Below are 14,897 nucleotides of genomic sequence, written 5' to 3'. Positions count from 1 at the left end.
ACGGCGTCGACACGACTCCAGCGGCGTCGGAGCTTCAGAAAAAGGGCAGTAAGTGGAATAGAGGGCGCCTAAGGCCCTGTGGAATCCTAAGAGACTACTCTAGGAGTTAGAGAGGTGCTGGAACCAGCTTGATTGTGCCAGGGGTGAGCTGAGACTAATTCAGAGGGGTTGTGTAGAGTGAGAGAGCCAGGTCTCTAGTATTCCCCCCCTTGATCTACCTCAGTTTAGGCCTCAGCCTTGTCCAAGCCAGGGAGTAGACACCCTCAAGCCATCCACCTAACCACAAGCTGTGCCTGGGCCAAATCAGCCCATAGTAATCTCAAATGTGATCTGATTCTATAAGTGTCACTGTCAGCTTTTAATTATTTATTGAGAGCACTGTATTTATTGTATTTAACTTATTTATTGCTTCACTGTATTTATTGTTCCAAAGTATTTATTGTCGCACAATATTTATTGGTTTGCAGTATTTATTGCCTCAGAATATTTAATTGCCTGTATGTATTGCACTTATATTTATGCCTTAATTATTTATGATCACCCCTATTTATTGAATCATTAAGCCAGTATATATTTGACCTGCACTATTTAAAAAGCCTTGTATATTGTGATTGTGTTATTATTTATTTAATCAGCAACTAAGAGAAAAAGAAGATAAACAGAGATATTTTCATAATTTTTACGGTGTAGAGTCGTTTTTGGAACGGATGCACGCATGGTTATTGTATGGGTATGACGTATGCTTAGCACGGTGCCTGATTCCTGACCACTCGAGCCAAGCTACCACTGTGTATGTCTGGAGAGACCCTGTTACCACCACCCTTTCCGGTGTGGGAGTGGAGTATTTCCAACATAATTGGTGTTCAGTGGTGGGATAGAGCTGTGCCTACGTATACTCAACAATAACCGTGGGTAGTCCATAGGCCTACACCGGGAGTTTTCTCAAAGCGGCCTTCCTAATTGTGAGTTTTGTTTTTCCAAATTTACTCTGGTGGTGGGAGGAGGTATTATATAAGGTACCCCCCTGCATAGTTACTGCAAATAACTGTCCTCTGACCTGAGTGGGCAAGATGGAGTTTGTACTGGAGAATTTAGAAACGTACACTGTGGCCCAACTCAGGGAGTTTTGTCAGCGGGAGGGGGTGTATTGTCCCCCAGGAGCAAAGAAGGGTGCACTCCAAACCAGCTTAAGGGCTTGGGGGGAGGCACGACGAGAAAGCAAGGCTGAGGAGGAGGACAGGGATAGAGAGCCCGACAGTGAGGGAGCTGATTTGTACCAACCTGAGGTGGGGAACCTGTTAGCGGGGCCCAGAACCATTTCCAGGAAGGGCAGCAGTGCCTCTAGCGGTGGCTTGTCTGAAGTGGAGTTAACAGACCGAAGGGAGAAAAGACAGCTCACATGGGACTTAGCAAGGCTGGAGAAAGAGCAGGAGGAACAGAGGATGGCTCGTGAGCTAAGGCTGAAAGAGATAGATCTTCAGATCCTAAGAATCGGGGCACAAACTGTTCCTAATGGTGGCAGCAAAGACCAAGAAAGAGAGTTCACCAGGGAACCCAAACCCTACCTGCCAAAGGACATAGTAGCTAGCTATGGAGTGGGCGACGATATTGCCAAGTGGCTAGCGGCCTATGAGGTCTCGTTAAGGGCCCATGGGGTTCCAGAGAAGTACTGGGGAGGGGGATTGTACAAGTACATGCCTCCAGTTGGTAGGGATGCATTATTGGCTCTCGAGGAGGATGAGCAGACCCACTACCCCACCATGAAACTGGCGCTCATAAGAAAGTTTGGACTAACACCCGAAAAGTACAGACAGAAGTTCAGGGGTAGTCACAAACTGGGCACACAGAATTGGGTGGACTTCCTGGACTATGCAAAGAAGGCACTAGAGGGTTGGATTCAGGGCAGTGAAGTGAGGAACTACGAGGGGTTGTTTGATCTAGTACTGAAGGAACACCTGCTCGAGAAATGTTTCCCTGAACTGCGTCAACACCTGGTGGATAGCAAGCTGACCAGTCCCCGGAAGCTTGCTGAGGAGGCGGACATTTGGGCTAGTACCCGGGTGTCCACAAGGGGGACTGGAGGGGATACTCAAAAGGCCGGACAGGGCGCCCCTCAGAAGAAAGAGGGAGGGGAAAAGAAAAAGGAGTTCTCCAAAGGCCCCCAAAATAACTTCCAAGGGAAGGGAACAGGATTCACCCCTAGGGCTAACCCACCCAGAAACCCTAATCCTGGCCAGAGTCAGCAGCCAAGGGTTGTCCATTGCTACGAATGCGGTGGCGTTGGACACTATAAAGGAGATCCGAAGTGCCTGAAACGACCACCCCCTCCCATTGGAGGAAAGACCCCGGAGTAGCTAGTGTAGTGCTCGGGGAGGAGATGCCCTTAACTAAGGGAAGGGAGTGGGCGGGTGTCACCTTAGTGTCCTTGGGAGAACGGGAGATGGTTCCTAAGATCCAGGTGCCCGCAAATACCGCAAAGTATGGGCAGTGGGTCACCATCAACGGCCAAAGAGGGGAGGCTCTGAGAGACACAGGAGCCAGTATGACTATGGTGCGTAGCCAACTGGTGTCTCCAGAGCAGGTAATTCCCGATGTACTCCACCCAGCCGCGATGGCTGACGGCAGAACAGGCCACTATCCGGTGGCCGAGGTTCCCTTTGAATGGGGGGGGGTTGCAGGTTCACTTCGAGTTGCCGTAAGCCCTGCCGTGCCAGTCGATTGTCTACTGGGGAATGACATGGAGCACAATGCTTGGAAGGAGGTGGAATACCGGACTCATACTGAGATGCTGGGTACACCTGACTGGGCCTGTGTGAGCACAAGGTCCGCGACTACCCGGAGAGGGAGTTCGTTTCGGCTGGAGCCTGGAACAAAGGCCCAGCCAGCTGCCAGTCAAGGGAAGAACCGAGGACAGGAGGAGCCTGCCTCGGCGTCCACACCCCGTAGGACGGATAGGCCACCGGAGGTGGTGGACCAGGAGTCTGCGGTGGGGGACGTTACCAAACTGGAGGACCTACCCATCCCGGCCGAGTGGCACGTGGAGGGAGGCCCGTCCAGGGAGGAATTCTGCCAGGGCCAGAGGGAGTGCCCTACCCTTGAGGGGCTAAGGCGTCAGGCCGAAGCCCAGGCAGCAGGGAACGTTGAAGGGAACTACAGTGTTTACTGGGAGGATGGCCTCCTCTACAGTGAACCCAAGGCACCCCTACATGGATCGTCACGAGCCTTGGTAGTCCCTCAACGTTATCGAGCCTTCCTTCTGGAGTTGGCTCACGAGATCCCCTTGGCAGGACACCTGGGGCAAGACAAGACCTTCGCCCGTCTGGTCCCACACTTTTATTGGCCTCAAATGAAAGTGTCGTCCGATACCTACTGCCGGACATGTGTGTCTTGCCAAGCCAGTGGGAAAACAGGGGTGAAGCTGAAAGCTCCCCTGGAACCACTTCCTGTCGTTAGCACCCCCTTTGAAAGGGTGGGCATCGACATTGTGGGTCCATTAGATCCGCCGACTACAGCTGGTCACAGGTTTATCCTGGTTCTGGTGGATCATGCCACACGGTACCCAGAGGCAATACCTCTGAGGACCATAACAGCACCTGTTGTGGCAAGGGCCCTGATGGGAATCTTTACCCGAGTTGGTTTTCCCAAGGAAGTTGTGTCCGACAGGGGGACCAACTTCATGTCAGCGTACATGCGGGCGATGTGGAAGGAGTGTGGAGTGACCTACCGGTTCACAACTCCTTACCACCCCCAGACCAATGGTCTGGTGGAGAGGTTTAACAAAACCTTGAAAGGCATGATCAGAAGTCTGCCTGAAAGCCTGCGGAGGAAATGGGACGTCCTCCTACCCTGTTTATTCTTTTCCTACAGGGAAGTGCCACAGAAGGGAGTGGGCTTCAGCCCCTTCGAGCTTCTGTATGGGCACCCTGTACGTGGACCTCTCAACCTGGTGAGAGACGGATGGGAAAGAACTCCCAGAAAGCTTCCCCAGGACGTGGTGAGCTACATGCTGGCCTTCCGGAGCCAAATGGCTAAGTTGTGGAAGCAAGCTTCTGACAACTTGGAAGCCAGCCAAGCAGTGATGAAGGCGTGGTATGACCACAATGCTCACCCGGTGGAGTTGGAGCCTGGCCAGAAGGTGTGGGTGATCGAACCAGGAGAGCTTAGTGCCCTCCAGGATCGCTGGTCAGGACCCTTTGAGGTGTTGGAGAAGAAGGGTAAGGCTACCTACTTGGTGGACCTGAAGACCCCTCGTCAGCCCCTACGGGTGCTGCACGCCAACCGCCTCAAACCCCACCACGAGAGGCCCGAAGTCATCTTGATGATGGTGACTGACGGAGCAGAGGACGCGGAAAGCGAGCCTCTCCCAGATTTGTTTGCGTCTCAAGAGAAGGATGGGTCGGTGGAGGGAGTGATTCTCTCCCCATCTCTAACTCCTGAACAGCAGGAGGACTGCCGCCAGGTCCTGGGACAGTACTCTTCGTTGTTCTCCCTTGTCCCGGGTAGGACTCACCTGTGTGTCCATGACGTGGACACAGGAGACAGCCCACCTGTGAAGTCCAAGATCTACCGGATGTCAGACAAGGTGAAGGCCAGCATTAACAGTGAAGTCACTAAGATGCTGGAGCTAGGAGTGATCGAACCTTCTAGCAGCCCCTGGTCCAGTCCGGTGGTATTAGTACCAAAAGCTGCACCACCGGGTGCCCAACCGGAACTGAGGTTCTGTGTGGACTACCAGGGACTGAATTCAGTAACCAAAACTGATGCTCATCCGATCCCTAGGGCGGATGAATTGATTGACCGGCTGGGAGCTGCCCAATATCTGAGTACCTTTGACCTTACTTCTGGGTACTGGCAGATCTCTTTGACTGATGGAGCAAGGGAAAGGTCAGCCTTCTCCACGCCCAATGGCCACTACCAGTTCTGTGTGATGCCCTTTGGGCTCAAGAACGCACCTGCCACGTTTCAGCGCCTGGTAAACCAGATCCTCACCGGAATGGAGAGTTTCTCTGCTGCTTATCTGGATGACATAGCCGTCTTCAGTAACAGGTGGGAGGATCACTTGCGTCACCTGCAAGCTGTTCTCCAGGCCCTGAGACAAGCTGGATTGACGATCAAGGCCAGCAAGTGCCAGATCGGGCAGGGGTCGGTAGTGTACCTTGGACACTTGGTGGGTAGGGGAGTGGTGCAACCCCTCCAGGCGAAGATCGAGGCCATCATGGCCTGGGAACCCCCCAAGACACAGACTGAGGTCCGAGCTTTTCTGGGCCTCACGGGATATTACCGCCGCTTCGTGAAGGGGTACGGTACCATCGTAGCCCCCCTCACGGAGCTCACGTCCAAGAAACAACCTCGACGGGTAGTCTGGACGGAGGCTTGTCAGCAGGCCTTTGTGAGACTGAAGAAAGCCATGTGCGAGGCCCCGGTCTTAAGGGCCCCAGACTTTTCCAAGGAGTTCATTGTCCAGACAGATGCATCAGAACATGGCATTGGGGCAGTGTTATCGCAACTCAATGAAGAGGGTCTGGATCAACCCGTGGTCTTCCTATCCCGGAGACTACTTCCCAGGGAACAGAAGTGGAGTGCAATAGAGCGTGAAGCCTTTGCAGTGGTATGGGATCTGAAGAAGTTGCGGCCATACCTGTTTGGCTCGCACTTCCTGGTTCAGACCGACCACAGACCCCTTTGTTGGCTGATGCAGATGAAGGGGGAGAATCCCAAGTTGTTGAGGTGGTCTATTTCCCTACAGGGAATGGACTTTCAGGTGGAACATCGGCCTGGAGTGGACCACGCCAATGCAGACGGTCTCTCAAGGTATTTCCGCCTTAGTGATGAGAACTCCCAAGGGGTTGGGTAGCTCTCCCCACTTTCAGCTGGGGGGGACGCGTGTTAGACCTGTCAGCCCTTTGGGTGGTCCCTCCTCATCATTATTTATTTTGTCCCACTTTTGCCTCAAACCCTGTTGGTATTTTTCCTTTTTGGGAACCGCCAGATTTTTTTAGTGTTGCTGCAGATTCAGGGAGCCATTTTATCTACCCCTTGAACTTCTGTCTGAGGGCCTGGAGCACAAAATGGTGGCCACCTGTGACATCACCAGCACCCACTGGAACCTACTAGAACCTTCTGCAACATTCTGGAGCCCTGTGACAGTTGGAGGCGGTTTAGAATGTTGGGAAGCTAAGACAGAGAGTTGGCAGTTGGAGCTGGCAGTTGGCACCTGACTGGTGAAGAGAGAGCAGCAGAAACCTGAAGGAGGAAGGAGTGAGGCAGCAGGGGTGGAAACTTGTGCCTGGAGTGGGGTCCATAAACCCACCCTTGATACTAGTCCCTACTGACTGAGCCCAGCCTGGAGCCCTGTGTGGGAAGAAGCAAGAAAAACCATCTTAAGGACCTGGACAGCAGGAACAGGCCTTAGAAGCAAAGAACAGCAAAGTCCTGACCTGATTATTGGTTTTCCTGGAGTCCGACGTCGAGAAGCCTGAGACCTGGAGCCCGAGGTGGAGAAGCGGCGCTGACTGGAAAAGCAGACGTCGTACCCGGAGCCGCCAGAGGTTGAGAGAGGGCGCCGACGGAGGTCGTAGAGAGTACCAGAGATCGAGGAGGAAGTCACCCGAGGTCGAGTGAGCGGCGTCGACGGGGGAGTGAAGTCCGCCCTCCGGAGTCGCCGGAGACCGAGGTGAAGCGCACCGGAGGTCGGGAGTGGAGGTCGCACTCCGGAGTCACCGGAACCTGAGGAGAGGAGCACCGGAGGTCGGGAGTGGAGGTCGCATTCCGGAGTCGCCGGAACCTGAGGAGAGGAGCATCGGAGGTCGGGAGTGGGGATCGCACTCCGGAGCCGCCGGAAGTCGACATCGAGCCAAGGCCGGCCGACGTCATCGAACCTGAGGTCGCCATCGGACCGGAGCCGCCCGAAGTCGACATCGAGCCAAGACTGCCCGACGTCATCGAATCGGAGGTCGAGATGGAGCCGAGGCCGCCGACATCGATCCGGAACCGCCTACCGGCGTCGTCAAGAACTGACATTGTGCCGAGGCCGCCGACATCGAACCGGAACCGCCTCACGGCGTCGACACGACTCCAGCGGCGTCGGAGCTTCAGAAAAAGGGCAGTAAGTGGAATAGAGGGCGCCTAAGGCCCTGTGGAATCCTAAGAGACTACTCTAGGAGTTAGAGAGGTGCTGGAACCAGCTTGATTGTGCCAGGGGTGAGCTGAGACTAATTCAGAGGGGTTGTGTAGAGTGAGAGAGCCAGGTCTCTAGTATTCCCCCCCTTGATCTACCTCAGTTTAGGCCTCAGCCTTGTTCAAGCCAGGGAGTAGACACCCTCAAGCCATCCACCTAACCACAAGCTGTGCCTGGGCCAAATCAGCCCATAGTAATCTCAAATGTGATCTGATTCTATAAGTGTCACTGTCAGCTTTTAATTATTTATTGAGAGCACTGTATTTATTGTATTTAACTTATTTATTGCTTCACTGTATTTATTGTTCCACAGTATTTATTGTCGCACAATATTTATTGGTTTGCAGTATTTATTGCCTCAGAATATTTAATTGCCTGTATGTATTGCACTTATATTTATGCCTTAATTATTTATGATCACCCCTATTTATTGAATCATTAAGCCAGTATATATTTGACCTGCACTATTTAAAAAGCCTTGTATATTGTGATTGTGTTATTATTTATTTAATCAGCAACTAAGAGAAAAAGAAGATAAACAGATATTTTCATAATTTTTATGGTGTAGAGTCGTTTTTGGAACGGATGCACGCATGGTTATTGTATGGGTATGACGTATGCTTAGCACGGTGCCTGATTCCTGACCACTCGAGCCAAGCTACCACTGTGTATGTCTGGAGAGACCCCGTTACCACCAACCCTTCCGGTGTGGGAGTGGAGTATTTCCAACATATAGATATATATTTCTCTATCTTTCTATAAAAAAAATTGACATTTATATTTATTTTGTCACACTAAACTCAACATACATGTATTTACAATTTTGACATTCACATTGTCTAAAAAACACCATTTGGTCAATTTTGTATAGCCCCACACAAAACACTCATCAACACTACATTCAAACCTCTCACCAATACTACATTCACACTACCATACATACACCATGACCAATATCACAGAGCAAAAGAGATTTTAGAACATATCAGGGATCCTATTTGCTTCTAGCAAGGACATAAGAAAGATTATAATCCTTTCTTTGATGATTGTACTTCCAGTTATTTTCTTGTTTAATGTCCCTGGTCGGATTCCCTTGTGTAGAGAAAAGGTCAGATTTCTTTTGCTCTGTGATATTGGTCATGGTGTATGCATGGTAGTGTGAATGTAGTATTGGTGAGAGGTTTGAATGTAGAGTTGATAAGTGGTTTTTGTGGGGCTATACAAAATTGTCCAAATGGTGTTTTTTAGACAATGTCTATGTCAAAATTGTAAATACATATATGTTGAGTTTAGTGTGACAAAAGAAATATAAATGTCAATTTTTTTTAAATAAGATAGAGAAATATATATCTAAAAAATGCTTTTTTAGAAATAATAAAATATACTTTTTGAATGAACTACTCATTCTGTAGAAGTGTATTTCTTCTCCTTAGGGGATATGTTTAGATTTATGAGAACCCACAGCCCGTAGCTAAATTAAGAGGGTTAGTTTAGAGGTCTTTCTCACAATTTCCCTGTAACAGTTTTACCATGATGCCAAATGTGGGGGCATATTAACAAGGGCTGGCGATAACATTATCGCCGCTTTAGCGTCCGTTTTCGGGTGAAAAGCAGCGATAATTTTATCGCAATATCATCAAGGACACACTAGCGCGTGTTTCCTTGACTTAGCGCCCGTTTCCAGCATGCCTAACTTCGCATCTCTAATGAAAAGCAAAGTGGCCGTTACTGGGCGCGGCCCTGACGGACTCCCTTGTAAAATATCGCGAAATGTACATCGCGATATTTACAAGGATGCCCACGCATTTTTGAAGACGTTAGTTTTTGGCGAAAACCGAGGTTTTCGCCAAAAACTAACGTCTGCAAAAAAGCAGACTTAACTATACCTAACAATGGGGGTGGATTATGCTGATCCGACCACAGGCTCGTATCAGCAAGGTTATCGCCGTTTTCCATGGAACATCGCTGAAAAACCAGCGATGTTCCATGAAAAACACCGCTACCGCAGGGAAATTATCGCCATTGCGTTATGCGTTGTTAATACAGCGATAGCATGGGGATATTTGCCAGCGATAGCCGGCGATAAAAAAAAATCTCGCTAAGAGCGGCCAGCGATAATTATCGCTGCCGCTTGATAATATGCCCCGTGGAATTGTAATTCTCTCTCTGTCTGCTATTGCTCACATGAGATGAAAATCGCCTTTAATATCACTTTACTGTACAAAAATAAATTATAGTGTCTCAACAATGAACTGTGTATCTGCTGCTGCCAACTTGTCAACAAGTTTATTGAAATACCAAAGTCTTATTATTCAGTCCAAAATTATATAAATGAAGAATTAGAAAAATGTTGAAAAACACATGTTTGGCGAAGGGAATTCATCTCTTTGTTCTATGATACAGCTGTTTCTGATAATCGGAGAGCACACTTTTGTCTCAGTTTTCAGACCTTCTGCTCTCATCATTAACGTTATCTTTTTCCACCTTTCTTGTCATTACAATAATTCAAGGAAAATGGTCGTAGTTTTTGTTGAATTAGATTGAGATGAGCTGTGCTTCCACCATTTGGGGATCTTTTTTTTCTTTAAAACAAAAAAAAGGATACACTGCACTAGTTCGCAGTATTCTAAGGGTCGAAGGGAGCCCGAGACACAGGGCTGTGACCATTGAGAGGGTGACTATTTTTAGTGAAACTAATCAATGTACACTTTTACCATTATTTTCCACAAATACATAATTAGCTGTGTTTCGCTGTGTTTCCCTGTATTTGACATACTTGTTTGTCCACCCAAAATCTTCGCTTACCTCTTACTGTATATTGACACTTTTTTTAAAGTCCACTAGCAGCATATGCCTCTACCCCTGAAACATTTCTCTCCTTCTCCCTTTGTCCCTAATCTTCATGGGGCTATCCATCCCTTTCCTTAGAGTATCTCTGGTTTGGCTTGATGGAAGTTTTCCTTTTTTGATGTTTTGCATGCTTGCTCTACCCCTTGGTCTCAAATTACGTTCTGCAATTATTCTTTGCAGTGCAGGGTGAGACCCAGGTTTCTCAATTGCAGGTTTGCCACTCTTCAAATGTTGAAGTTTGTGATTGTGTTCACCAGGCTGCCTGCTCACCTAACTGTTGTTTTCTTGTCACACGTTGGTAGTTGTACTATCAGAACCTGCTACCTCCTTTGCCCTTTAGCTCCGCCAGGAATACACCTGGCTCGCCATGAGGTTGCACCACGAACAGACACTGATATCTGCTTGCATCAATGTTCCTCTAGTCTCTATCCCAGGCTCCGCACTGGCTGATGTCACCTGTTAGCCCTCTTCACAAGGATTCCTGACTTTCCCTATTCTGTCCAACTTGTCTCTGTTTCCTGCTCTCCACCACCTCTTGCTTCATCCACTATACCAACTGTCAACCCGTAGAGCCTGATGGGTGCCGAGGCATTGGATTAGCAGGCTTTAAACTTTTGGCTTTTCACCAAATGTGTGCCCCTTCTCATCTCATTTTTGCTGGGCTATGCAGGCTGCTCCTTCCAGCATCCCATGGAGCATATCCATCAAGCTGCCACCGCTGCCTTCCTCCTGGAATTCCGTAATGAACACCATCTGGAGATTACTCCCAACCTCTGTACTTATTTCAATCAGAAATTATTTTTCCAGCAATGGAATATCTCCAGTGAGCTTGCTGGTGAAGCCTAGGTAAAGAAGTCATGAGGCAGCTGTTAAGCACTCATAAAAGTATACAAAAAGAGAAAACTTTGGGGCTTATTTGCAAGCCCCTTGCGCCTCCGGTGCGTGTTAAAAGTGACGCACCGGTGGCGCAAGGGGCTTGTAAATAATGCCCAAAGTTTGTGTGCATGCTCAGAAGTACCCAACTGAACGCACGTCAATATCAGTTAGAACCTTTCTTAGGAGAGAGGGAACCAAGGAAGGGAATGGATAAGCAGATACATGGGTGGTTGTGTCCTAGGTGCGTGCAAGCAAATGGTCAGCATTCCATTTTCTTTTTCACTACTGAAGCAGGTTGAACAATATTCGAGGCATGAAGAAGGAGGGCCTAAAACATAACAGTCAATTACTGGCACACAGAAAAAAATATAGAAAGTACAAAGTGTTGAAGCAAAAGAAATGCATAATTATTAGAGGTGCCCACCCAACACAGAGTAAAAAAAACTGCAGCGCTGGTAAGACAGAATGGTAGAAAGTGCCCTTTACAAAGATCATTGCATAGCGTGACAGTCACAGGTTTGACAACCCCACACCAACCACTCTGCTTACCTTATTTCAACCTCCACAACACACCTGGAGTAAACTACAAGCGCAGGCGCGACAGACACTTCTCTGCCTCAGCCTGGAAACCTCTGGAACAGGCTCACTGCCACTCAAAGAAGGCTGATTCTCCAAAACACTAGCACCCATTAGGGAACCCTGGTTACAATGACTATGATCAGGCAAGAGTAACCAAACCCTTCTACTTTCCTTCCTTGCAAATAATTTAGCCTAGCTTGTGCATCCACGTCTGTGCCCTTGAACTCTGTTCTCATTGTGTGATGATTTAATATCTATTGTGTGGCTACATAAGCAATATAAATAAAATATAACTACATAAATAAATAGATATAATGTATTACATTTCATCCCTTTGAGTGTGCCATGCTGGTCTGGATCAGGCCTGGTTAACAGCTTCCATTTACACTCCCCCATCAATGTCCAATCAAAGGCCCTTCTCCCTTCCCATTAGCTAAAAGGCCTATGGAGCTCACGGCCATTCAGCGAGAGACAGCATGATGGCTCAACAAACCCACTCGGCCAAGCTTGAACAGGTGTTGCACAATGTACCTCTGAGTCTGCTTGTCTTGCACAATGTACCTCTGAGTCTGCTTGTCCAGTGCTTATCAGACACAAATTGTTTCTTTCCAGACTACCCAGTTCTTTTGAACTGAGCCTTTTTATGCCGACCGACAATGGGATTGTATTTGTGACTGGCATTCTAGGCTGCTCTGTTAGTTGCTTCTGCTTAAGGATATCAGTCAGTCGGCGCTGTCCTGATGAGACCCATGGCTTAGTTCCTTTTGATTTGAAACGCAGACAACCCATAGGGTTATCCGATCAACAAATCTCCAAAAGGGGATATACCTCTGTTAATATTAAAACTCACTGAGGATACCTCCTGTCTTGAATGTATATATGTATGTAAATATGTTGTCTTGCACCTTGCGCCGTCGGTACTGATGTTTCTATTTTATGATGCTGTCAAAATAATATATCACATTGGCATTATATTGTAGACTCAGTACTCCATTTATCCATTTAAATATATACCACCACATCTTTAGAGGATCAGGTACAAGTGGTGAGGTAGATCTTTGAGGAAATTGTTCTCATGTTACTATTGTTTATTTCTTTTACTAAGTTGACCGGGTTCCGTACTGGGTGCATGTCCTTGTGTTGATTACATATGCACAATGTCCTTCAACATAGCTCCTTGAAGGTGGGAATCCATGATTGCCTTACCTGGCAATCACTGATAAGACAATTACTGCTCAGGAATAGGCATGAGTTAATTGTCCCAGCATCTCCTCCCCCACCTAAATCCCCTACCCAAATCCATCCATCACATGTTTCTTACCATCTTGTCTCACTAGACCCTGCTGGATGTATCTGATATATGTGAAGAAGTTGCACACTGCTGTGATCTGCAAAAGAGATGGGGATGGTTAATTACATAGCAACATAGGAAACTGGTTACTGTTTAGATTGAGGGTAGAGTAAATGAATAAAGAATAAATAAATCATAGAGACAGAGATAGGGAGGGCAAGAGACAGAGAGATTGAGAGTGAAAGAGAGTGAAGAGGAGGAGACAGGGGAAGAGAGAGAGGGTGAGACAAATAGACAGTGAAAGAGAAAAGAGGAGTCCGAGTGAAGTTAAGAGAGAGAAGGTGAGAGGATTAGATAGAAGGATGGAAGATAGAAAGAGATAGAAAGAGAGAAAGGGGCACAAAGAGAATAAAAAAAGAGGGAGAAGGAGTCTGACAAACTGGCAAGGTGTTTTTAAACACCAAGGGGCATATTATCAAGAACGGCGTTAAAATTATCGCCGCTTTAGCGGCAGGAAACTGCCGCTAAAGCGGCGATAATGGGCCTGATAATATGCCCTAGAGAATTCCAATAGAAGCCCATGTTCTGGTGTGAACCTGGGCTTCTATTGGAATTCTCAAGGGCATATTATCAGGCCCATTATCGCCGCTTTAGCGGCAGTTTCATGCCACCAAAGCGGCGATAATTTTAACGCCGTTCTTGATAATATGCCCCCAAATGTGTATAGGGCACGATTACAGATCGTCCAGTCCCTTGACAGAAATAGTTTGAATAGTATCCTTTACTCCACTATGAACGTGAGGGAGAGAAGCAAAATGCTGGATGAGACACTACAGAGTGGAGATAGAGTGGAGCGAAACCGAGAGAAGGAAGAAATAGTTGCTAGGGCTTCTGGAAGATGAAAGGGTTCCAAGAGATTCCTTTGAAAGTCGATAAAGGTGGCTGTGGTATGCTGGAACTATGACAAAGTTAAAGAAACTGCTATGAAAACACACCAACAGCATCTGTACACCCACAACACCCCCCTAGAGAATACAATGCCACCCGACTCACATGGACCAGGGAACAGTGAAAGGAGAAGACAGAAAAGGTCTGCAAGAAACATAAAGAAAACTGCTGTGGAACCTGCGGGCCTACAGTTTGGAGCAGTGGCACAGGCTCAAAACATGACTCACTGGGAAACAGTTGGAACACCGCGGTCTCCACCACAAGTGTTCTGACTCTGCAAGCTAAACCATGCTTGCCTTAACCATGCAGATGCCTTAACCACGCAGCGCGGTCTAGCTGCTGGGGTCGGAAGCAGGAAGAGATCCGCGGTGCTGTAAGTGGGGCTAGGCTGTTGTTTTCTAGGCTTGGGGGGGTCGAGGTAGTTTTCTGAGCTGGGGGAGTTGGGGTAGTTTTGTGGGCTGGGGGTAGTTTTGTGGGCTGGGGGTAGGTCGGGGTAGTTTTCTGGGCTAGGTGATGGGTCGGGGTAGTTTCCTGGGCTGGGGGAGGGTTGATAGTTTTGTGGGTTGGGGGTGGGTCAGGGTCGTTTTCTGGGCTGGGTCCGTGGGTAGTTTTGTGAGCTGAGAGGGTCGGGGTAGTTTCCTGGGCTAGGGGATTTGATTTAGTTTTGTGGGCTGGGAGGTGGGTGGGGGATAGTTTTCTGGACTGAGGGGGCTCCTTATTCTAATTTTTAACCCACTTACAAAGCAAGAGTGAGTGTGCAGTAAAAATGGCTCCTGGATTCTCCAATCCTTTTATTCGCGGAGTACCTGGGCCATGGCTAAAAACAGACTAAGGAGTCACGGCATGGGAAGGGAAAATTAAACCTGTGTCAGTCCTAGTGAGTTGTGCGGAAATTAATAAAAGGTTTGGAGAATCCAGGAGCCGCTTTTACTGCACACTCACTCTCCCACATCTGCTCACTACACAAATGCACCCTCACACATCTAGCTTCATATTCACCATCTAGCTTCACGATGGCAAACCGAGAAGCCCTCCGGCAAAGAGCCCCCCTGCGGGGTCCATTGGGCATTGCAGCGCCGGCCCAGCAAGGAGCTGCCCTATGATGAAGCGGACACCCCTCGGGGTGTGTGAGGGCCCTTGCTCCTTATAGGAGCTATCCCTGGACGAGTAACCTTA

General features: G+C 48.3%; 1 protein-coding gene across 12 annotated transcripts in view; it reads right to left on the bottom strand.

Annotated features, from left to right (window-relative positions):
- Window positions 1-14,897, bottom strand: part of RAB3IL1 (RAB3A interacting protein like 1) — a 235,978-nt gene that overhangs the window by 15,844 nt on the left and 205,237 nt on the right. For all 12 annotated transcript variants that reach the window (XM_085644988.1, XM_085644983.1, XM_085644987.1 and 9 more), the window contains one exon: window positions 12,804-12,870. In XM_085644988.1, the coding sequence (XP_085501114.1) occupies window positions 12,804-12,870 (67 nt within the window). The remainder of the gene's footprint in view (window positions 1-12,803; window positions 12,871-14,897) is intronic.

Source organism: Triturus cristatus, chromosome 3_1, assembly GCF_964204655.1.
Source record: "Triturus cristatus chromosome 3_1, aTriCri1.1, whole genome shotgun sequence".
In the NCBI taxonomy this organism is placed as follows: domain Eukaryota; kingdom Metazoa; phylum Chordata; class Amphibia; order Caudata; family Salamandridae; genus Triturus; species Triturus cristatus.
Note: the sequence above shows the minus strand (reverse complement) of the source record. Positions and strands in the feature narration are given on the sequence as shown.